At 42.4% G+C, this 24914-nt stretch overlaps 1 protein-coding gene across 1 annotated transcript in view; it reads right to left on the reverse strand.

The window, feature by feature from the left end:
* The window catches only part of MSANTD1 (Myb/SANT-like DNA-binding domain containing 1), a 23477-nt gene extending 19221 nt beyond the window's left edge, over positions 1–4256 (reverse strand). Inside the window, exons 1-3 of the mRNA XM_009708583.1 lie at positions 4189–4256; positions 2911–3003; positions 2225–2489 (exon numbers count right to left, since the gene is read on the reverse strand). Of these exons, the coding sequence (XP_009706885.1) occupies positions 2225–2489; positions 2911–2944 (299 nt within the window). The 5' untranslated portion in view covers positions 2945–3003; positions 4189–4256. The remainder of the gene's footprint in view (positions 1–2224; positions 2490–2910; positions 3004–4188) is intronic.
* Between the last annotated feature and the right edge of the window lie 20658 nt (positions 4257–24914).

Here is a 24914-nt window from a genome sequence, read left to right on the forward strand (position 1 = left end):
CTGCTGGTGTTATGTTCTCCCACGTCACGATTACTAACCCTATGTAATCATTACAAAATATTATCTCAAAATAAAGCATTTTCCCACTCTCAGGATCTTCTTTCTCAGTTTATGCCACCGTGCAGCGATGATGCCCAGAAATACAGTGAGGTAAAGCATCTTCCTCCAGTATCCTGCAGGCACCAAAACAAGGATTAAAACTCAGCTGCCTCACAGCAAAGCCAGCAGTCGGTGGCAACTCACGTCATTTACAGTTTCATCAAAACGTTCCCTATCCTCACACACCAACGAAAAGTACCCAGAAAACTAAAAATTGTAAGTCATAGCTTTTGTTTGTCCCTGTTCTCTCTACCACCTCACCTTGCAAGCAAAGCACACAGGCATGCTTTGGATAAGAACAAACAATAAGAAATACACATTTCATATTCAAGAGTACAAAGTGAAACAGCACCGTGACAATGCAAGGCAGTTTTCTAACTCTCCTAAATTAGCATCTCAATCAATAAGCAGGGAGCTGCAATGCACTGCAAAATAGAAAAGCAGCCTGCCAACATGCAACAGAAGCAATCTTAGAAGTTCACAGAAACGTAAGAAGGATTTAAAAGAAAAGTCCTGGGTTTCTCCCCACTCACAGTGCATGTATGTGAGTGATTTTATTTCTTCCCTTCCCCCAATGCAACTTTAAAGTAAAAACATTAATTAGACAAACTGAGACGGTCCAATTGATGACAACACTGAAAATTTAGAACAAAGGCTGGTAGAAATAACCTATTCCACTTGGCAATTACGGCACTTAAATATCGTGCAGTGCTGCTAGACACCTGTAAAATCTCGGTACCACGAGATGTATTTCTCAGCAGGGAGGACTGCAGATTTAGCAGACTAAGCAAAGGCCTGGTAGACAACAACTCCCGACTTCTAAATCTGCATCCGAGTATGAATTTCTGGGTGATGCCGGGCAAAAATTCATCTTACTTCCAGCTTTCTCATCTACAGTCTGGGTGAAGAAAATGGTAAGGATTACAGCAGGGTTAGTAAAACATTTTGGAGATATTAGCATTTGCTACAAAACATCAAGTTTAATATTATGGGAAACGATGTTAAAGATTATGCTTGTGTATCATACAAATGTAGAAGAAGGGCATTCAAAGTTAAGGGGTTTACCAGATTTTCCCTAGTTTTCTATTTGATGAGTAGTCTCTGCATTAAATACAGTAAGGGTGCCTTACAGAAAAGCGAGCAGTTTTAACATGGTTGCCTGCTGTAATAACCTTTTTTATTATTAATACGAGCTTTGAGGAGAGATTAAATAAAAGAGTCACATATTTGATTTTCTTGCATTACAAGCACATAGCTAAAATCACCACTGAGGATTTCCACTATGAGGCAGTTTGTGCCTCACAGAGATAAGAAAAAAAAAAAAAAAGGTAAAAAAAAAAAAGATATGCAAATATTTCTGTTAAGTTCTAATTATTTTTTCCCCCGCAAACAACAAATGCACAAATGCCTCACGTTTTCTAACGCCAACTTCCCCTCCTGACTGACACTGCCTGTTCTTTATCATCCCCTTGTAGACACCTCCGCCCTCCCCCCGGCTCCTTTGGAGCACTATTGACGGTGCACATTGATTCTCTCTCTGCAGATATAATAGTTCTTTCCTTGCTGCTGCTTATAATTATAGCAATGTGTGTCACTCAGTAATAAGACATTCAATTATTCTTGGCCCTGGGAAGTGTAACCCTTCAGCACACGAGACGAAAATCTAGGAGCTTCAGTCCCCCAAAATATTATTCTGTGCTTTTTTAAAAAAAAAAAAAAAACACAAAACTTTGCCTTGCAATACCGATTCTCCCTGGGCACTTCAAACTGCAGGAGTTTCATTGCAAGGAACTGCTGCCAAGCTAACACAATCAGTCCCCTCAGCAAAGAGAAAAAAAAAAAATAAATCTCTTTTCCCACTAAATACATTTCCATCCCTCTGCATCATAACAACGTTAGCTAATTACAAAGAAACAAAGTTGTCCCAGAGTTTTGACATGAAATGGGGGAAAAAAATTAACAATGACGTAACAGCGCTGGCAAGAGAGAATTTTAAAAGCGATATGAACAATCTTTAATCTTTTATCGACAGATTTCCTCTAGGAGACTTCTTTCTGAAAGGCAAAAATCACGGCGTTGTCCCTGCTAAAATCTCTTAAAATAAAAAGAATTAACTGAAGCTTACCTGTACTGGAATGTCATATTTGTAATTTTTATCTTTATTTCCTCTCCGTGGCGAATTTCTCCAGTCATTTCAAAGAGTTTGTTAGCCATTTTCTCATAAACTTTGGCATTCCTTTTAGTTTGTTTCAGCTCATCAAAAAATTCTTCCCAAACCAGCATTAAACCTCTCATTTCTGCATCAGTCCAGTTTCTGGCCCTCCTGTGTTTCTCAGTCTGAGAAGAGACAATGTAACTGGGAATTTCTGCTGCAGCCATTGCTGACTGACCTAAAAGGGTTTTAAAAGAGGACACTTAATATAGATTGAGTTTTTAGTTTAGGTTTTTTGTAGTGCAAGACATGCATATGTGGATAAAGAATTTGAATGACAACAGAACATATGAAACCTTTTTGCAACAGCTTGAAGCTTGAGTGCACAAAATGGGGCCTACATCTGACAGGCAGGAATTTAGTTAAAAGCTTTTAAACAGAGAAACGTCATTTTGATGTCACGTTTCCATAGCAACAGAGCAACTGCATAAGCTACAACAACAAAAACCTTTTAACTGAAAGCCAAAGAATCAGGACAAAGTTGACAGGCCATCAATATTAAAGCTTTTAAACACTTTAGGTTTAACAAAAAAAAAAGATCTGTGCAGCCTTTGAGAAGCTACTTTTAAGTTTCTACTTCTTTTTTAGCTTTCCCTTACCTTTTAGGCAGACAATCTGCTGGCAGGGGGTCATGGTTGCCTGAACGAGCTTTTAAGTTGCGCCTTGACAGACTCTCTAGGAGGTTGCAAGGACTGAGGCCATGTACACAAAAAAAAAAAAGCTTTTTTTTTTTTTTTTTGCAAAGATATTCTGCAAAAAGCTTCAGCCAGCTTCATGAAAACTATACATCTCTAAGCTAATAAATGTTTAAGCAGGCAGGCTCATTAAAAAGGACCCTGCATCTGGGTTTAAGAACATGCACAAAATAGTATTTAAGTGTTTAAATATAGAGAAAAATGTAGACACAATTTCAATATAAAGCCACTTTTTTTTTTTCCCTGAGATGTTTTGCTGCTGATAAGCACACACTGCAGTCCTGTCAGTATGAATTTGCCTTTGTAGGTATGTATTACTCTATGTGTATTTTGTATTCCTAGTAATTTAGATGCTATTTATGCAGCCTGTGTTCTGCCTTAGGACTGCAGCAGAAGCACTTCACCTGCTTTATGGGGAACCTAAAAGGATTATTCAATGAGTTAAAAAAAGGCTGCGAGATGCTTAGAACTGTGAATAAATTGCTTTGCTGTAAAACAAGCATTTTGAGCTGGTTTCTATATAGCGCTAAATTCTGCCAGCAGTTATACCAGAGAAGCACCGCTTATTCATCGTATTAAATATTGTGCAACACAAGCAGTGGGCCAAATTCTGCCCCCGCTTACACTCGTGTAACCTGACAGTAATCTTCCACAAACCAGTGAGATGCATGAACTGCATTAATTGAAGCAGTGCGACCAGCTGAAGAGAAAGATGTTAATGTCCCACAGTCCCAACCTAACCGTGTTATGTAAAATATAAACAAACAAACCACGGACCTTTCTTCTTATTATTTTCTGTTTCAGCATATAACAGCAATAACGACCTCACTGCAGGGCATTTCCTGAAGATTAATGACAAGCAGGGGTTAATGGCCTGAGGCTCACCCAGTCAGTCGTTAATCCCCAGGAAATGTTCTGTGCCTCAATCCTTAATGCTTAAGTATCCTATAAATTGTAAGTCTTCTCATAACCACATCCTTGATCTTAACAATAGTTTAAAAATGCACAGCTTGGTTTGCATCTTGGAGATGGCAAAGAGGACGCATAATGTTCCTAAAAGGTACACTAGTAAAATTTGTAGCATCGTTACCTTCTTTCTATTTTATTTATTCTATTGTTTATTACAAAAGGCACAACATCATACCATAGAACAAGGGGGGCGAGGGGGAGAATCACGTCTACAGTACATAGGAACTTCCACTGATCCAGCCCTGACCATGTCTCTGCCAGAAATATACCTGCTGAGTCACTGGCTTCCTCAAGGAAAAAAAAAAAAAAAATCCCCTAGCTTCATAACTACTCTTAACTACTAATATGACAGCCTAGCAACTATTACCTTTAAAAATGTGTAAATAGCAGCATATGTTGTGATGATGATCTTGCATGGTTTGTCTCTTGGGTGGCCAGCTGGGAGACATCACATGATCAGGGGACAGATGGTGGTCAGAAGAGGATCAGCTGGTGACACGTTCGTTTTATTAATTTATTGTTTTGTTTTGTTTTGAAATTCCCATCACTTAACCTTGGGCTCGATGCAGCTACGTTAATAAAACCGTACCAAACTGGGCTGGCTGCAGCCATAGCCAGGGGCTGGGGATCACTGGGACAAGTTTAAGGAAGCGATGGAGTGTCCGGGGGGAAAACACCACCGGTCTCTTGTTACAGCGCTGGGTCTGACATGAGACCAACACATGCTACTGCAAAGCCAAGCTTGCTTTTCAACCTTTAATCGTCCATTAGAGGTTTGTTTTTCCCCTCCAGACTTTAATCCACCTAGGTTCTGAAAATGCTGATTAACACTACTGAAACCTATAGCATGATACATATACATTGTAAAAAACCCAAAGATATGTATGGCCTCTGCGTCAAAGATTTTTTTTTTTTAATCCAGTTTCAAGCATGACAACCAGGACAGGGTGGGAGACAACCTGTCCAGCTGCCATAAATTCTTTCTGTGGTGGTCCACAACAATTCCTTCCCCTTTTCATCCACATGTGCCTGGCATATGTGTGGCTGCTCCTCCTGCCCCGCACCGTCTGCTGGGGCCGTGCCCGGCCCTCGGCCCCAAACCTGGGATCCTGCAAAAGGGGGGCAGTTGTTTCCCTGTACAATTCGCATCTCTTAACTTTTCTATACGCTGTTTCCTATTAGTGTAATTGACAGATTGATAGAGTGGTATAGTGCTATTTAACATCTGTTAAATAAAAGAAATGCTTTCTAATAATACCTCCCTTATTCCCCTCCCCTCAGCACCAGAGGGGAATCTAAGTTTCCAGGACTCAGGTTTTATCCCCTCCTCTGAGAAAGTCGTTGATATTAATTATGGAGACTCCGCATGCCTCCTCTGCCTCGCTGAAGCACACGTGCCAAGTGGTTGATACAGTGACTGTTTTCCTATGCAGAGCTAAAAGTAAGGAAAGTTTTTTTACCCCCAAATAATCCCTGCAGTCCTCACCGGAGGCAGGGGAGGAAAAAAACACCTCTCCAGGCTGTGCCTCTCTCTGCTAATGTTCTGCAGACCTGCACAGTCCCTGGGAATTGCTAACCCCTCATCCTGGCTACCGAGTCAGGAGAAGCAGCTAAGACAGGACTGGCAGGACTTAGGAAGAGCAGCTCCCAGACAGCAAGAGAGCTGTCCCTCCCCAGGACGCGGGCATTAGGAGGAGAAGCTCCACGAGCACTCGGCTGCTTCTTGCTCCTCTCAAGCTAGAGGCCAATCAAGATTCATCATCTACATCAAAGACTGGCTGGTCATCAAATCCAGAATAACTGCTGACACATGGCAAGCTGCAACTCTGCCAGAGCCAAGGCACCGATGTACCTGGCGTTGACGTCCCTCACACACTCCGCTCTGACGTCTCCGCTGGCGGCAGAGTCCTCCTGCATCAGCCTCCGCCAGACTGAGGACCAGCCTGGCACCGAGTATCCCGCAAGCAACCGAAGCTGTAACGCCAATAAAATAAGGATGTTACTTCTCTTGGAAACCACTGAAATACATAATGGAGCTTCTGAGGTCACCTTTGTAGATAACTTCTCTCTGTAGGAGAAAGCTGTTCTCCTCCACTCTCCTGCTCACCCCAGTCCCTCCTCTGACGGGCACTGCAATGACATGTCTAGAAGATATTCTTATGAACACCAGTGGGCTTGAGGATCTCACTCGTGCCCTTCCTTTTAATGCACACCTGCTCCTAAGAGCTCAGAGGAACACAAATTTAACGATCCTCTCGCAAATCTGCTCTTCATATCATCTGTCTAAACACCGTACCTTCTTTTGCAATCATTATGTATTAGTTTGAATAATAGCTTTCACAGCTGTTCCACCTTTCATGGTGATCTCTAAAGATAACAAACCCCAAACAAGGTAGAAGGTTTTCTAATCTGCAGATGTGGACCTAATGAAGTCTGCCTATAGGCATCCCTATCACGGAGTTCAGACAACTCCACTAATCCTAACATATCTGTTGACTGTACTTCAAGTGATCTGTGCTAACCGACTGTGTACACAGCCTTCAGCTTTGCAAGTGTGGGCTAACGCATGCCAAATAAAACTTCCTTTAGCCAAGTTTTAGGGAAAAGTGTTTTCCCTTGCGTTTGCAGGGAGATAACAGCTCTAGTCAGTCAATTACCGGAGTTCAACCCACAAACTGTAAGCCATTAAACTGTGATTACAGAAGAGCGTGTCCGATCCTGCTGATGGGGATTGTGGCAGAAGTCAGGCAGCACCTTCTTGGCAAACCAGAATTTATTCCATTAGGACGCAAGAAACCTCTGCAACTTCTCCTAAACGTACTTCTGTGTCTGAAATCCAAACGGGCAGCTGCCTGTAGAGGTGCTGACACACAGGTCGCTGTCTATTTGGATTTCAGAAATGGAAGCGCATTAGTTTCGGTTCAGGTAAGTCTTGAGACCAATTGGTCTGGTCCCAGTTTTAGCACTCCTGGCAGCAAACACCCTTTTAGGCAGCAACTCTGAGCAGCGAGGCTGGGAGGAGGAGGTCCCCGCCAGAGTGCCATCAGAAGTATGCATCACCCCTCAAAGACACAGGTCCAACCCTCTAAAACACAGGGGTATTTCAGTAGACCATCCTGTAATGTCTTGATTACGTATAACTGAAGAAACAAAACTGCTTTCACCCTTTTGTGTTTAGGGCAAATGGTTGAAAGCAAGGTTGCCCAAAGCAGAGGCTTGTCACTGCTCCTTGCAATCCTCCAGTCTGGCCCACCAAGAGCGTAACATCTGTGGGCAATAACCTATCTTGAAATTGGATAGTGGCTGCAGAGCATGTGTTCATCCTCTGGTTATTTCAGTGCAGGCACACCTTGTTAGCTCTGTTTAAAACCATGTAAAAGTATGTACGTGTCTCTTTAAAAACAAAGCACATGGGTTTTGCATTGCAGTGGGATACTGTGTTTTAAGTTCAAAAAAGCTGTCTGCACATGTTGGGAGGCTGTCTCCTGCCCCACATTTTGCCCTCCACCGAGGTAAAACACCCACTTTCTAAAGTCTTACTGAAAATTATGTTTTTAATGTCTCTGATGGCTGCACACTGCAATTTGCAATGAGAGAGAAATGCAAAGAGAGGAGAAATACTCTTCCACTGCTTCTGAAAAGCTTGGTCTGAGGAGATAGGCAGGGACAGGTGATCACAGAGGAGAAACTGCCTTCTTTTCTCCTCCATTAAACCAACAGGTCCATGGCAGTGAAGCTGCTGTGCTCAGGAGAGAGCTGGTAAACCAGGAGCTCACCCTAAGGTATGGAAGCACCTTGTAGACAGCAGAGCTGGGCTTGGGAACTCTGATCAGGTCCATGCACCCCCCAGTCTGCCAGTCTCCTTGGGTGATGGCATCGTGTGGGTTTGTAAAGACGCAGTGAGGGAATTTTCCTGTGAGGGAAATTTAAGAATACAACGGCATTTGTAAAGGAAGCAAAAAGCTATCCAAACTGCGGGTGCCGCTATTACAAAGACAGAATGAAAAAAAAAATATTCAGGCTGTGGAAGTACAGTAGGTGTCTCAAGGGACTTAAAAAAAGGACAGTCTGTTTCATCAGAGGGTCTGCAACCTAACCGGGACATGCCGCAAGGGAAACAAACAGGATAGACCAGGAGGGACAAGTGACAGCAATACATTACTGAGCAAAGCCCATCGCATGGTTGAATAGCTTTTATGTACATCTCAAATAAATAATACCTTCAAAGAAGTTTGACAACAGAAATGGGTGCTCTGGAGGAAGCTGGCTGAGGGGAAAGCATCCTGGGTGACATGGGCCAGAGAAGATTTTGATATGTCAACAGTTAGAACAAAAAAAAAAAAAACAAAAAACCAACCACAGAAAAATGAATATTTCCACACAAATGCGCTGCCACAGGGCTGTCTGTGAGGCAGGTTCCCCCGACAGCGGAGCAGGGCCCTGGGCAGCCCAGGAGGACGGTGGGCTGAGAGGGTGCAGGTGAGCTGGAGGAAGCTGGAGAGGTTTTTGATTTCATTTTGCTAGACCACGTCCTGCTTGAATTTCACTGTAATTAGAACATTTCCCAAAAGCATTTTGATCTTGCTGAACTGGCGGATTCTGACCAAAAATATCTCCTTTGCCTATTTTAGCAGTAACCATGGAAGCCAGCTTTGCACAGACATTCAGTTGGAGAGAGAAGGATGGCGAGAGACAGCGAGGTGAATGCAGACAAGCTGGGAAATGGGGCTCCAGCAGTTTTTGTGGTCAGACCAGGAAGAATTAGCACAGACAAGGAAGAGAACTGGAATTACATGGGGCTTCAGGAGCAGGAGCTCATGGGCTGCAGGGAACTCAAGGAATTCGCTGCTTGGAGAAACCAGGTATAGACTGGTATGTTGGTAGTAATTAGATTAAAAGTTACAGTACTAAGAAATTTTTTTTAATTACTTTGTATTTTTTTAAGTTTAGGAGAAACACAAACACTCATGCTACAGACCCTAGTTTATCGTATTGGGGTGGGGGGTGGGGGGAATCCCTTGTGTCCAGAACTTACAAATATTACAAATAACCACTCCCAAAACGCCTGGCACTTACAATGTATGGAGGCAGGATGCCAGACCAGACGGACTTTCAGTCACACATGTTCCTAAATTTTTCAGGCCTATAGGGAGAGGCAGTATTCTTAAAAATTTAGTTGTATAGTATAGAGAGCAAAGACATCCATTCTGCATGTGTCATACTCCCAGTTCAATTTATAGCAAAGAGCATTTCTGAAATTTGCTTACTCTCAAGAAATCATTTGCAGGTCCTTAGCGGATGGAACAAGCCTGCAGTACGTAGTATCAGACGTACTCCTTTTCTGGTAAGCAAGCAACAAATCAGATTACAATGAAAATCGCTCAGTTCCCAGGGAATGGTCTCCCAAATCCCACTTGAAAGAAATTATTTTGGCCCTGCTTACTTACGGGGGTTAGTCAGTAAGTCCTCCTGCTCATGTTTGGGTTTTAGCACATTTTAACAAGCTACGTGCTGAAAAGTGTCTAGTTCATTAAAAACTGCTCCTAAAATGCTATGCAAATATTTCTTTTTCAGAAGTAAATTCCTCTGAGAACATGTTCTAAACAGTTCGCTTTAGACATAGGCCGTAATTTAATTCAGTTTGGATTTGAGATGCATCACAAAAGAATAAAAATAATCCCTGTTGCACAGAAGTCTGCCCTGTGCCTCGTGCTGAGCGACATTCCCACGACTCAGCAGGGCAGGAGAAAAACGCCGTGTCACCAAAAAACAGATGACGGCAGCTGGTTTGACTGGGATGGTGTTGCTGCTGCACGTGGCATCGTTTCTGCCCCAGCAAGAATTAATGCTGCTGGTGTCATCCCTTGCTAACAGCAGTGTAAAAGGTAGCGGTATTTAAATAAATGCATGAAGGAGGTTATTGATTTATTGATCCACTAGCGAGAAGCCATCCCCTGGATTCAAACAGATGAGAGGGAGCCAAGTGCAAGGAGCTTGGCACTGGCACAGGACTCCAGCTAAGCAAGTTTTTGCACCGTTGGGGTAGCAAGCATTAGAACTGCGTTGAATAAATGGGTTCTAGCTTGCTGTTCTTCCAGAAAGGAGAGCAGTTTGGGCCCTCTTCCAGCAACCTCAGAGAAACTGTAGTGCAAGTTGCTGGCAATTCCCTGCCAGAAGCCCAGCCTCGCTGCTCAGAGCTTGCTACTAGCTTGGCAGCCTGCTGCATCCACCTAGCAGCTGTTTGCATCCTCACGCTGTCTCTCCCTGACTCCCTGCCAAGGCCCGCGATGGATGCGGGGAGGCTCCGGTCCCTTGTCCCACCCTGCCCTCCGCCCGCAGCCACGCTCCAGGCGAGCCCAGCAATTACCCCAACACGGCTGGGGAACACCTCGCACCAGCTCGTCTCGGTGGGGGATGGCAGTGGGATTAGGTCCTGCTGTTCTGCAGTTTCATCAGCCACGGGTTTTGAAAATAAAAAGCATTAAAAAAATCAAATATGTCTGCCAAGTCGAGAAAGGAAGGAGCTTCTCTTACTCTCCTTCTGCACTTCTGCTTGGAGACCCCAGACTACCCCCAACTGCAGGTCTTTCTTCTCGCAAGGGTTCGCTCAGCTCTCCAGCCCCACAGAGGAAAATTTACAAGATTAAAAAAAAAAAATTCAGATAAAATATTTAGGGCACAGGAGATTTTCGTATCAGTTCATAAAAGATTTAAATATTAAAATGTAAATGGTGTTTTGGGTATTATTGCAAGGCAGCCTCAGGAATGGAAATTTGAGAAAAGTGTTGCAGCCTATAAAGTTCAGACGATACAAGTAAAAGACTGCCTGATCTCAGAGCTGCCAAAAAAGATAAGTAAAACCAAATTCACCAGCACCGCTGTGATAGCCAAAGAGCTTATCTGCTTAAGTGGTTGCTAATGGGAGTTGAGATCATACAAGAGGTAGCTGCTGTCTCTGGGACAGGCTGCCAGCAATGTCAGCCATCCCACAGCATCTCTGCGTCCTTGCATGGGCAATCCATACGGCTTTCAAGGGACTGAACTGGAAGTATCACAAAGCAGGTCGTGGTTGGTCTTGACTTTATTCCCAATGCCATGCTCCTAGTGTTTCAGGGGAGTTTAGTACCCCATAAGCAAGCTACATGGAAAAGCTGCTACCCCCAGTGAAAACCCACAGGGTTTCCACATCGTCCCACGGAGTCTGTGCAGCCATATGGCCTGTGAAGTCCTGCGTGGTCTATGTTTGCAAATACTTCTCCAAAAGGATGACTTCTGACTTTGTGCAGACGATCCACACAAATTCTTCAGCTACCGGGACAACGAGTTGCAGTTCCAAGAAAAACACAGTATTGAGAACTTAAGTGTTAGCTCTCACATCTCACGACAGGCAAGAGGACAACCCACCTCAACGTAGAAAGGTTTATTGCGATATGTGTATAACGTTGCCCCTTTTAACATAAAGTGTTTTCCCAGTATTTGGGGTCTTGTGATTCCTCTTGCTTTACATCATGCACAGTCTTGTTCCCTGGACATCCCAGGGACAGCCAGGAGGGGTCATCTCCCCCTCTCACGTCCAAATGTGCCCCTCCAGCCGGCCTTCTGCCCCGGGATGCCACGTCTCCTCTCGCTGCCTTCGCTGTAAGCCTGTAGTGCAATTGCTTTTATGTTCCTCATTGACTCCTGCCTTTTTCCAGCTGTTTTTCCCTCTCTGTGGCTTTCTGCTGTTTATCAGACGCAGCTCTGCTCCAACCACTCTCCAGCCATCAGGGTTCAGTTTATATTCCAGTTTTAGCATGCTCCTCCGATCCAGGCATTAACTTCTCTTGTGTCGGCTGTCACTAAACCAAAGAGTGTGTATTTGCTTCCTCTCTTGGCCTCAATGAAATGCTGCCAGCAAACCCACCAACCCACAGATCAAAGAACCATTTTCTAGCCGTCACACACAGGAGCATTCTGGCCAGCTGAGGAAGTCCATCTGCCTCCTTTCATAACTTCTCCTGAACTAATGCATACCCACAAACTACTTCAGGATGCAAAATTTTCCACGTCCAATACAAGCTGTCCAATAACCACCAGTGATTTTAAAATCCACCTAGGTGCTTTTTATTCAACGTGGCAAAGCAGAGGATGTGCCCCAAATAAGTGCAGGTCTGCGCAGGGAAAAGCAGCATGACTTGCTTGCTTATAAATACGCGCTGCAATGTGGGTAATTCACAGAATCATAGAATATCTCAAGTTGGAAGGGACCCATAAGGATCATCAAATCCAACTCCCCGCTCCTCGCAGGACTACCTAAAACTAAACCATATGACTAAGAGCATTGTTCAGATGCTCCTTGAACTCTGACAGGCTTGGTGCCATGAGCACTTCCCTGGAGAGCCTGTTCCAGTGACCGACCACCCTCTCAGTGAAGAAGACTCCTAATGTCCCATCTGAACTTCCCCTGACACAGATTTGGAGGTAAGCAAAGCCAATACTACCAAAAGGAATGACAGAGTACCCGCCGCCACCCATTTCTCTGCTGAGTAGATCATGTGAGTGCAATCAACAAGATTAGTTTAAATTATGGATTGGTTAGACTCGGTTCACCTGTAACAGATTAGTGAGCACTCAAATAATTTTTTTTGACAGTAAATCTGCCTCCAGTAGGTGAGCAAAGATTATTCTGAATAGCAACAAAACCAAAGAGCTACAGACTAGATTTTCAGTAGTGCAGAGCCTACCTGTTTCCAGCCGAACTCCACAGGGGGCTGGGCATACCCAGCATAAATAAGAAACCTAACCCAGATGTTTGCGGGGGGAGTGCAGACCTAAAACATATGGAACCTAAAACCACACAGATGCAGGAGACATCCAGCATGAAGATGGAAGTACAGACAAGCTATCCAAAGGGAATCATGGCAGATGTGAATGGCACTAGGGAATTCTTATTTTGTTTCAGCCCTAAACATTCAACTGACAGACTTCTGCAGAGCTAGGAGGAGCATTTTTGGATCCTCGTGTTCTAAGCAAATCTTCAACTGCTGAGAAGGTTGGGATTTTTTGGTTATATAAAGCAGCTTTAATGACTGTAGGACCAGAGACCTAAACAAAGCAACAGGGAACCACCAGAGAAACAAGACTAAACAATTTACAAAAAACCAAACCAGTTCACAACACAGTGTCTCATTCTCTTTTTAAAAAGTTGCCAGTGTTTTTCGTTTGCTGTGCAAACAGAAAGCAATAGTGCGTTTCCCACGGGAGGCACTCTTGTGCAACTGTTTACTAGAGGCCATCGGCCAACTCCAAAGGACTTGGGAAGCCAGTCCTCTTCTCCCCGCCATCGCACTCACCTTTCTGTAAAAACGTATTGTAAAAACTACTTGGACTGGCTTTAGCTCCTGTTTTGCTGTGGATTTAAAAGGAGCTCAACAGCCTGATCTACATACCTTCCCATCCAAGGGCAGAACAAGTAGGACTGCTTCTTGTCAGCCTCTCGCCATATAAATGAAAATATTCTTCTCTGCTAATATACTGCAACAGCGATGGCTTGCATGCTTGAACATACTGTTTGCACTGACTCTTCCCCCACACTGTCTTTAATGCCCTGTAGCAATATTCCAGTAGCTGAAGCCACTCAAGCAGACCAAAAACGCATCAAGGCAGCAGTCTAAAATATTCAATGCTAGTATCATGGTTTTCTCCATTTGCAACATCTTTCCTCTCTGCACGATATGCTTCATGATAACTGGACAGGCAGATTATACTAAAGCTCACGCATACCTTTTCAAATGATTTCTCATCAAGTCTCAGTGGAAACTAATTGAAGATTAAATTAATCATTCCTTGAGGCCTCTTACAGAGTGTTTTATCACTTTTTGTTAATACATTGTGGAGAACTTCAGTGAAGTGCTGATCTGGCAGGACCACTGAACACACGAGCTGGAGTTGCTGGACAACCCAACACATATCTGGGAAATGAGGACTTGGGACATCCTCGATAGATGGGACAAGACAAATCCTTATCCATTTCTTCTGGCTGTAAAAACCAGTCTAGCAAAACCACAATAGTAAATGTTTTCTGAAAAATCATCCTACCTTTCTGAAAACAAAGGAGAAAGTCTGACAAGAGCTGTTTGACGTTACATGAAACATTCCTGATGAACTCTGATCTTCTCTGCCTCCTGAAATCTGGAGAAAACACCCAGCCAAATCACACCATAACTCGTGTTGATCCCTGCTTTAACCTGCTTCCACAATAACCAAATTCTTTCATCGACCAGTCTGCAGCTCCATCCCTGACTTCTGATCTGCACAGCACCTCTCTGGGTATTGTACATGGCTATCAGATAATGACAACTGACATCCAGACTTCCACCAGCCTCTGGGTAAAAGCTGTAATATGCTGGGTCATGGCAGACACGCAGACAAAAAAAATTAACGTGCTTTTTTTGCAGTGCCTTGCAGGGTTAAGGAGTCATTTAACCAGAGATGAAAGTTGAAAGAAAGGTCCAAAAAGGTTTTGAAGCAATAGAAAACATCCCCTGGAATCTCAGAACCAGACACTTTACTCAGTAATAAAATTCATGGTCCCAAAAGCAGGATCAGATATATCCTTACTAGTGTTTGCTTTGAAATACACATTTTCAGGTTTCTTCTGCTCTAAAGGCAGAAGAGAATCCTGCATACTAGTCACCACAAATATTTGGAATATTTTGGGAGTATTTTATACATCTCATTACTGTGTTTTAGAAACATTATTGTGCTTTATTCTACTCTGCCTCCCTACGTCATTTTTGTCTTACAAATGGAGAACTCCTTCAGGGAGGCATCACATGCAAGTTCCCGTCTAAGCATTCAGAATTTTACAGGTCGTGTGAGTGTTACCAGTCAAAGTTTCTGGAATCACTTTCACTTTTAAAATAATTTAGATGCTTTCCACTACTTTGAAATGCTACAATGTGGGAAAGCAGGATCAGCTTTGTTTTAGATTATTAACACGATATGATTGCAGTGCACTCAGAAACGGTCAAAAATCAACTCTCATTCCCAAATGCTCAACTCTGTATGAAACCACAGTAAAACAGTAAGTAAATCTTGTGAATAAGGTTTTTCATTTGCATTTGACTGTGTTAATTATTGTCAGAGAGCCAACATCTGTGCCATTGCCTATTTTATTTATACACACATATATATACATGCACACACATGCTTTTTAAAAAAAATATATGTATATATGCACACACGCACATTATTTTACCTGGTTGATTTCTAACAGCAACTATTCCAACGTAAGTCTTGGAAGAGGAGAGGGAGGGACAGCTGAAGGAAGACTGGGCCATCGCCTCACCGCAGAGCCAGGGAAAGTTCTCTACATGCAGACTAACCCTCAGGAAGTGGAATTGTATTTTCCCTCCAAAAATTCAGAAATGCATTGCATGTCCCTACAGACTCTGCACCGTCTCGGAACAAATCCAAGACTGTTAAAAATTAAAAACACACTTGGATGCCACAAGTTGTTTTTCTGTGTGCTGTAGTTTTACATAAGAATCACCAAAAAGAGAAACTATTTTGTCTGTCTTTAAGCAATATTCTTATCAGAAAATCCTGTATGTAAAAGCTTGGGGAGATGATGAGACCAACTGCCAGTCCGATACGGGATTGTAAGAAGGCTTGTCCACCATGAGACACAAAAAGTTGTTGGACTCTCAAAACCGTGAAGAAATGTTAAAATTCAACAAATTTTAAAATACACCCTCTCCCAGCCTACTGGTTAACATCTTGGAAACAGTCCAGTCACACAGCAACCTCAGAGCCAGTGCATCAGAAGAAAGCAAATGGGTTCAAGGACAAAGTACTGATCAGTTAAACCCTATAAAAACCCAAATCAGCAATCACCAGAGAAAGCAGGTACTATACCATGGACTCCTCTGTCCACAAGATACAAACCTGCGAAGGGACTTCTTACAAGGGACTGAAGCAGTGACCAACTTGACCTCCTCTGGCTGAAGAGAAGACAACACAGCAACTTCTCCACACTCAGGAATTTCATCCCAGAAACACTCAGCCCTGTTCCCTTGCCCAGCTTTTCAGAGGTAGATCAGAAGGGAGGCACAGACTCAATACACAAACCCACGCTTTCATAGCTTTGGGGGTTTTGCAGCATGGAAGAAAACCTTCAGTACCTGCTGTCCTAGGAACAGAAGATCCTCCATGAGCCTTGAAGTCAACGCAGGAGTCCTCGCAGCAGATCACCGACCCGGAGCAGAACTTCGTGTCTGGAAGAGAGAGAGTTTGGCAGAACAAGGCACCATGTGGGGAGGGGAGCGGGGAAACATTTCGTAGCAATTGAGGAGGAAGGTCAGCTGTGCTTAGCCAAGGTTCTCTTGTAACGGTCTAGTGAGGTAGGTTTAGTTTAGTTTGCAAACTCTAGGCTTTCAAACAGCACAGACACATACTTTCCCCATACTATATAGTCCCATCATAAAAGACTTGAATCAGCCCGTAAGCCTTCAACAACCTCATTCCTGCATCCTAAAAGCTACTTACTTTAAGCAAAAGAATACAACGAACATCCTCATCTACACATCTTACCACTGCCAGCAAAAGGTGTCTTTTTAAAAGACATCCCACCAAGGCCACCAGCGGACGTAATTTTTCCCAACTTTTCTCTCATCTGCCAAACTCTTCATGAGTGAGTTAATGCTCAATTCTCAGCATGCCGTCCTTCAGAGGATCACAAATCGTTTTTAAAATATGGTGGGTCCTGAAGGTATTGTTATCTCTATTTTACACAAGGAGAAGCTAGAGACAGCAAGAGGAAAAATTTCAAAAGCTTCTAATGACTGTGAAAGTGAAGTAATTTTCAAAAGAGAATTGTACACTCCAGAGCTGAAGTCAACCTTGCACGTCCTTCAGTCACATCTCAAAATGAAACACGCTCTAAATTTCACTTAAGGCAAAGTCCGCAAAGCCACAGCAGTACCTAAAGAGTATCACAGCAGGAAACGATTTCCAAGTCTGATGCAGAGCTAAATAAGCCATGACTTCTCCCTTCCTCCAAGAAAACAACTGATTAGGTGCCTAAGAGTCCACAGGAACCCACTTTTTCACCAAAAGAAGGTATTTGGGTACCTCAAGTTTTTCTTCCTCCATGCTGAGATCCAACCATTTTGGCCAAGGTGAATCACTTGGCACTTATGCCTGTGAAAGCCCGCTTGGATTGGGAAGTTGTAAGCACGGCTAACGCTCCTCAGTGCGGCTCTGACATCGGTAGGAGGGAGCAGATGTTCTGATTTTCATTTAAAGACATGGCTGGAGGAAGAGGGTGTGGTTGGGGTGGCACAGAAATAGCACCCGCTGCCAGGGCAAGGTGGTTGCAGCCTCTCCCTGTGGAGAGAGGTGCTGGGTTTGGACTCTGCCTCTAGGGCCAGTTTTGATTTTTATCCAGTGATGTTTTAATGCAAAGCATGTAGTAATCAGCCTTGGGAATGCTGCCAGATACCTGCTCCCCACCTCCCTTCAGGGGAGGTCCCAACCGGTAGGCCACAGTCAGGCTTCCACTTGCTTCTCCTCTGCGGCTCTGTGAATCCTTCTCCGCACCATGGCACAACTTCAATAGAAAGGGCTGAGAGGTTGCCTACAGCCTGGGAAGGGACAGGTGGATTTAAATATCCCTTGGGAGAAGGAGGACCCAAACCCAAGTTCCACCACTTCTGAGATGTGTATTATAACCATTAAGTTATTCTATGAAAACCACCACACCAATCATTTGTGTGTTAAGCAGCGAGCGCAAGGCTGTGAGCTGAGGCCTCAGCAACAGGGGCAGGTTTGACTCACCTGGCCGGGTTTGGAGCTTGCAGTCTGGGAGCCGCTCGTGGGACGTGGTGTGAGAGCTGGCATGGGGACATGGGTGGGAAAAGGGCACCCAGGAGCCTAAACAGGTATCAGGACAAGTACTGAGGAGGGAACAAGATCGTGCAAACAAGCCCTCCTGAAATCACCAGAGATACATCAGTTCTCACCATTTGAAGTCCTAACCTATTACTTTAGGGTTAAAATGTCAAACTAAAGTGTCTTTTATCACCACCAAAATGCTTTTATCTTGAATTTTTAAGTGTTTGTTTAAGCTGAGGTTAAAAATAGTCTGGGCTCCTTGGCTGTTAAGCAGATCATAAAGCTCTCTGTAGTCCAATAGGCTACAGAAAGTTTCTTTAGTTTTATTATCTATTGCGTGCCTAGTTAGCTTCCTCCATCTTCCTCGTCCTCAAACTAAAAGAGTTTAGCTGCAAAAATCTAACTAAAGGTGTTCCTTAAAGGAATTTTTAAAGTATCTGTTTGCCAATGTGTTTTTATCACAAACCAACACAATAAAGTAAGTAACAGCTAGCTCTTCGTGTAATTGTTAGAAAAGAGCATGTAACTAAAGAGCAAGTTTATACATGTGTTTTTAAATACTATGAGCCTGATTTTCTTCAAATTTGTTGTTTCTTCCAATTCTTTAAATATACATTTGAAAGAAGTGGAAGGACAAGTGGCACTATTTGAAAGTTGCAAATAAGTCTTTTGAGAAAAGGAGTACATTTTAATCTCACTGAAATACAAATCATAAAAATAGGAGGTATGTGGTAGAAAAGTGGTACTTTTTGACAAAACAGGAGGTATTTAGAGGAGGTAACCCTCTAAATAGGGATAGATGAGTGGGCTGAGTAAATGGAAATATTTGCAATTCATTTTAGACATTTAGCAAGATAATTTTGTAGGTAGATGTGTGCAAGAGCTCCAGAATTTGTTTCAGGCCCATTCGGAAATAAAGTCTGACACAAGATTTTGATTTAGATTTCAGACTCATCTCAGTGACATAGTCATTAGTTTATCCAACGGCATTAAAAGTGAACAGCAAGTACCCTTAAACTTCCTCCCACAAAATTAGAAAATGAGAGCTAAAATTCTGTGTCATTCCATGCTGACGATTTTTAGACAGCATTTCCCACTCACCTTAGCAAGGTGGTAATTTAAAAATCTCTGCCAAGGAATACAACCTCCTCACTGGACCCACCCCCCCAGCTCTGAAGACACCTGCTGGGGGAATTCGATATATCTGTATCTAGAGCATCAGAAATTGTTTGGGAGATTTGTGTCATGAAAAAGTACACAGTTGTACAGAGATTAAATTCCTTGGAGTTCTTTTTTATTCTAAGAAAAAAGAATAGAGGATCCTATGTTTTGATAAGTCTGAGCATAAGGACACAAACACAGCTTACGGTCCTTCCAGCCAAGCACCTGTTGGCTATAGAAGAAATACCATATGGTTGTGTCTCCACTGCCTTGCTACAGCTGCTTTATCAACATTGGAATGGTGTGGCAGGATTACAAAGTTTAATATTGCTTTTGTCAGTTGAAGGCAATGCTGGCCAATCCTGCTTGCATGATCATATTATTTAATTAAATATCCAAAAATTAATTATACCACATGTCAATATACAGTGCAGTCTTACCAGCTCTAAATCAGGGTCAGTTTTATGTTTTTATAACTAGTAACCTCTCTAAGTACGCTCAACTTGAGTGAGTTGTACCCTCCGCCTGGTTGAGAACGATTGCCCACATGTATTTCACAGGATGGATGCACACCTCACAGGGCATATCTAAGCTCAGGCTTTTTTTGCCCACAGAACACCAAGGTGCAGATCAGAGCATGCCTGACACCCATATTGGTTGCTGTACTGTCAGTTTATGTTCTGCATCATAAAGAATGAGAATTCAGACTTCAGAAATACCTACTGCACAGTGCACACAACACCACCTTCCTCTGAATCCCACTAAGAGGGATGCCATTGCCCTCACGGGAGCAGACCAACTGTTATTGCTCTTCCAGCATGGCTGCTATCCAAACCCATAGCTGGTACTGCCACCATCACCCCCTTATTCAGTGGCAAGCAAGCTATCATTGCCCTATATCTTGCTCCTCAAGACTTTTCACCCTTGGCACTGGAGCTCAACATTGATTTAACTCCCCAGAATTTGGCATCATTTGTTTTCTCAGATCCCCCCACTGTCATTTTCCTAAAGCCGCCAAAACAAAGAAGGAAGCATGAAGCAAAAATCACGTAAGAAAATCCTACACTCCTACCTGGCACTATGTAGCTCTCCTACAACACCCACTAGCCTGTACCTTCATGCCAGTCTACATCATCTTCAAACCCTTGAGCCCCAGGTCTTAGGGATATCTTCTTGGCGAGACAGCCATTCACTTCCGCAATACAAGCTTCATCCATGAGACAGTTGCTTCTGTGGTGGCAAAACACAGCCAAAACGTGAAAAAATATCCCCTCTAGTTCACGTTTCTGTCTAGATCAGTCATCAAAGATGCTCCACACAACCTAGAGATTGGGTGTTTGTTGCAGAGCTCAATAGCCCTAAGAAGCATAAGCTCCCAATTAATGCTTAAAAAAGACAGCTTCTAGTCAGATTTAAGTTATGTCCCTAGACAAAGATAGGGTGGTTCATAAGGAGGAGGGTCTGGCCTCTGAAATGAATGCATCAAATTCCAAATTTTATTTGATTGGATCCAAATGGATGCCTTTTCCGGGCCTGTTGCTAACCAAGATGAACCTGCATGCTTCAAACAAGACGAAACACCAGAATTGCTAATGTCTTCTCCATGGACCGGAGCAGTATCTCAACTCCTCTCCTCTGACACATTCCCAGTCTCACAGTCAGAGACTGACCAGAGCCTTCCCAACACCTCCCGTGACTCCCAGAGAACAGGCTCTAGAATGTGTTTATTGTAGTAGTACAGTTGTAAAATGGTTAGGTGGATGACTGAAGGCATCTACTGTTGCTTTGTGATGCATTTCAAGAAGCTTTCAAGCAAGCAAATAACATGCATCTAGCAGTGAAAATGAAGAAACTTTTTTTCTCCTTCATAGATTATATAAAAAAATTTTGCCCCACTTAAAATAATTATATCTGGCTACAAAAAGGTAGTGTTCTTTTTAAGATCGAGTCATCGTTGCACAGACTTAATTTTTATTATGGAAAAAAAGGCAGCTCACTGGTATTGAATTATTTCTCAAATGAAATAAGGTATTCTGTAAGGAAAACTAATATATCAAAAGGAAAGAGCCCATTTAACTATAGCTATATGAGGGATTTTGTCAGCATAGTTATTCTGTAACAGAACTTAACTATGAGCTCCTTTCTCCCAATGATTATCAGATAACCATCTCTCTGAACAGTATGAGCAAAAATTTGCTATGCACCTTCCTTCCTCTAATGAGGACTACGGGAAAACAGCAGAGACATCAGACACTCTACATGCTTACCTCTGCCCATATATCCCACAGATGCCAAAAATCTCAGAAATTTACCTTCCCTGATGTCAAAAGAAATATGAAAAAGGATTTTCACAAATGCAAAAGGAACAGGGAAGGGAAAGTGGGACTGCTTTCCAGGTGGATAGGATAGATAATTCAGATGCGATTAAAAAAAAATAATAATTTTAGAATCTAGCTCAGTTTTCAGGATGAATGACGCTGCTGAATGGAGGGATGGACACAATAGGTGGTATGAACAAGAAGAGGGCAGCTATCCACTGACATGTAAGCAGAGCTGAACAAGCTTAATCCATTCAAATCAGAGACCAGACAATTCTCTGACAGCATTTGAGAAATACATGGAAAAGCTGTATGCCATGGTGCCAGCAGTAGTAAAGGACTGGACCCAGTGACCCCAGGGGTCCTTTCTAAGCCTATGTTTAAGTTTTCTTGGCACAGAAACCCTTCTGTATCTATAATCATTCTTGCAGCTTTCTGTGTACTATTTCTACTTCTGCTGTTCTCAAGACACAGTTATCACACTGTGCAACGCTTGGGCACATTGTGGATTTACACACAGATCTTGGGGTTTTTAATTTTATTTTAAGTTTTCTTTAAAGTCTTTAACATCCTATTTATCTTCTTGAGCACTGCTAAGGATTGAGTTGATATTATTTTCCAAGAGCTATTTAGAATGACACCACGATTTTTTTCCTGAATGGTTACATCTCTGTGGATGCATAGGTATGGTTCTTTTCCCCTTACATATTACTTTGCAGTTGTCTAGATTGGGTGAGAGAATGGAGAAGAATATTCACAGCCAGTTTTAATTTTAACTACCTTGAAAATTTCTTTAGGTAAAGATAGGTAAATTTTGACATCTCTCCTTTTTTTCCAAAGCATTAGCAGATCATTTTACAGTAGAGATACCAATAGAGATTCTTGTAGCCTGGTGACTTTCCTGCAATTGGAAAATGGATGATTCAATTCCTACCCTCTGTTTTATTACCTTTAGCTAATTAGAACTATAACCAGTTCAAAACTACAGGAGTGCTTTCCCCTTTATTTCTTGAGAATTTAGGAGGTTTGATGGCTGTTGGTAAGGGATCTTGAAAGTCCAGCTATACCTAATCAACTGAATCACCTCTACCCAAGGGCTGCTGGGCTTCAAAGTAAACAGATTTGTGACAGCTTTTTTCTACAAAACCCATTTTGACATTTACCCAATATATCATATTTACTCCATGAATTCAAGTCTTCATTTTAGTTTCCATAAATTTGCCCAAGGAAGGCTAGATTTACCAGCGTACATAGCCCTTTAAACATCAATCACATTTGCCACCTTCACTTGCAAGAGCAATTATTTAATTCATATCAAACAAAACCATTAATTCGACAACACCATATGTGGAACTCTTGGGTGGCTACCATGGCTACCACCTATTTTTATCAATAGTATTATAGATTTTATCCAGTTGTTCTAAACCTGTTCTGCTGACACTTCAGTTTAAAAACACTCCCTTAGATGCTTTCAGATACCAAAATGCTCCAGAAGAGAAAGCTCCCTGAGATCCTTTATAATGAACAGCAAAGCAAAGATTTATTTAGCCTTGCTGTAACAGCCCTATGTACTTTCACTGTTCTTATTACCCTGCAATCGCCTACCAAGCCTGCTGATGGACAGGCTTCCTGCTCTTCATGTGTTTGAAGGGGTTTTCTCATTGTTTCTATGAGTTTAGCAAGTTGTTCCTCAAAATTGATTTTACCTGCCTTGTTTAACTTACCTTATTTAACTTGAATGTACGCTCTTTTCTATTTTCTCTGTTCAAACATGACCTCCACTTTCTGAAAGATGTCTTTCTACTTCTGACATCTCTTCCATTGAACAATACCAGCTTTTCAGAGTTCTGCTCAAGCCTTTTGATACAGCAATACACAATTCCTTGAGCTCATATTATAGTGTCTTCTCACCAGCTGCATGATCTCTGCAAGTATCTTACTCTTTTAGCTCTTCCTTTGAACCACAAAATTGTAAGAATGATTGTTATATTTATGTATTCCACCTCTTAGAGATTTTTTTGTTTGCACAGGGACAAGAAAACTGAGTTTGTCCTGGTCATTGCACATTGCTCTGGGTTAAAACCAGTGTTGTCTTTTTCCTCTTACATTAAGTAGTTTCACATCCATACATTGCTTTCCCTGTTGTCTCTCCCATCAGGGTTTTTCTCCTTCTTTTCTGATCCTATGTTTAGTGTCACTGGTATTTCTCCCTTTCCTTCTGCAGAGAAAGGCCCTTTCTTCCCTTGTACTTCACGGAATACTCTCTTGACAACAAGCACCTCAAACAAATACAGGTCTCTCCTCCAAATGAAATTAGCTCCATTTGCCAAGACAAGATTTTCTCAGCCAGCACTTTGATAAGGAGAATTTTCCAGACAGTTTCAGGACCATGTTTCAGCCATCACTGTGCAATAATACTAATTACGAACACAGGCGACACCAGTATCAACACTGCCACCTCCACATCTCTCTGAGATAAGAAATGTATTCCTCTAGCCTTATTCTTTCTTTGTTTCCCACAAAAGCACTGAAGTTCCCTAGAAGGGCAGTTTATTCACACCTCCAGGATAGCTTGGACAACAAGTCTAAGAAGATTAGCTTCTGTAATGTTTTCTAAAAACCACTGTAAGGAGTATCACTGACACAGATGACTGATTTTCATCCAGGAGATTCTAGCATTGTTCCACTATCTCATGCATTTATTAGGATTTCTTTTCCTTCTGGAGCCTCAAGGGAAACGTCATAATCAGCACACCTGGTATGTGTGGTATAAATAATTAAGGGGATGCCCTCTCTACCAATCTATGCAGAAAGGCTGTTCTGTGTAAGAAATGGCCTGGATCATAGGCTTCTTAGAAGAAAGAATTAGGGTTATAAGATCCTCTCCATTTTCAGACTCAAAAACCACTCATGAACGTTTACTGAACCAGACGGAGTCAAGGTTCTACCTGATCTATAGAGGAACCTACTCAACCAGTATGTTTATGAGTTATTTCAACATTATTTTTTCTATGCTGTCAGCATAGGTGGTACTTTATCACCATTTTTCTGTCCCAGAATATAATTTATTGCTTTCCTTAACAAAAAGATCATAACACCAATTTAGCTTACAATCACATCAAGAAAAATACTTTCTGTGACAAATTTGGCAATAAGCCAGCACTATCTAAACTAGTTTGATGACAAAAACACTTAGGGCAAACCATGTTAAAGAGGACACAGATCATGAGAAGCCCTCCATACTTAGCTTTATCTGTTCAACAATTTGCAAGGGCATATAGTTGTTACAGCCCAAGCTCCGGTCGTCTTTGGAGGTTTTCCTCCCAGACACTAAGAGCACTAAAGCCCTCACAAATTGGACATTATAAGAAGAAGGAAATATATTATTATTGCAAATGGATAAAAGAGTCAACACCTCCCTTGCATTGCAGGACACGCAAATTCATGTCTGATGGCTCACACTAACATGTTGGTAGCATCTGCACAACTTCGACCTGAAAGAGTTATTTTGGGGTTATTTTTTTTCTGAGGGCAAAGTCCCTTAGTAGCTGGACAAAGACTGTATATCTACAAACTTGCACTTAC

Source organism: Cariama cristata, unplaced genomic scaffold, assembly GCF_000690535.1.
Source record: "Cariama cristata isolate BGI_N322 unplaced genomic scaffold, ASM69053v1 scaffold400, whole genome shotgun sequence".
Lineage (NCBI taxonomy): Eukaryota > Metazoa > Chordata > Aves > Cariamiformes > Cariamidae > Cariama > Cariama cristata.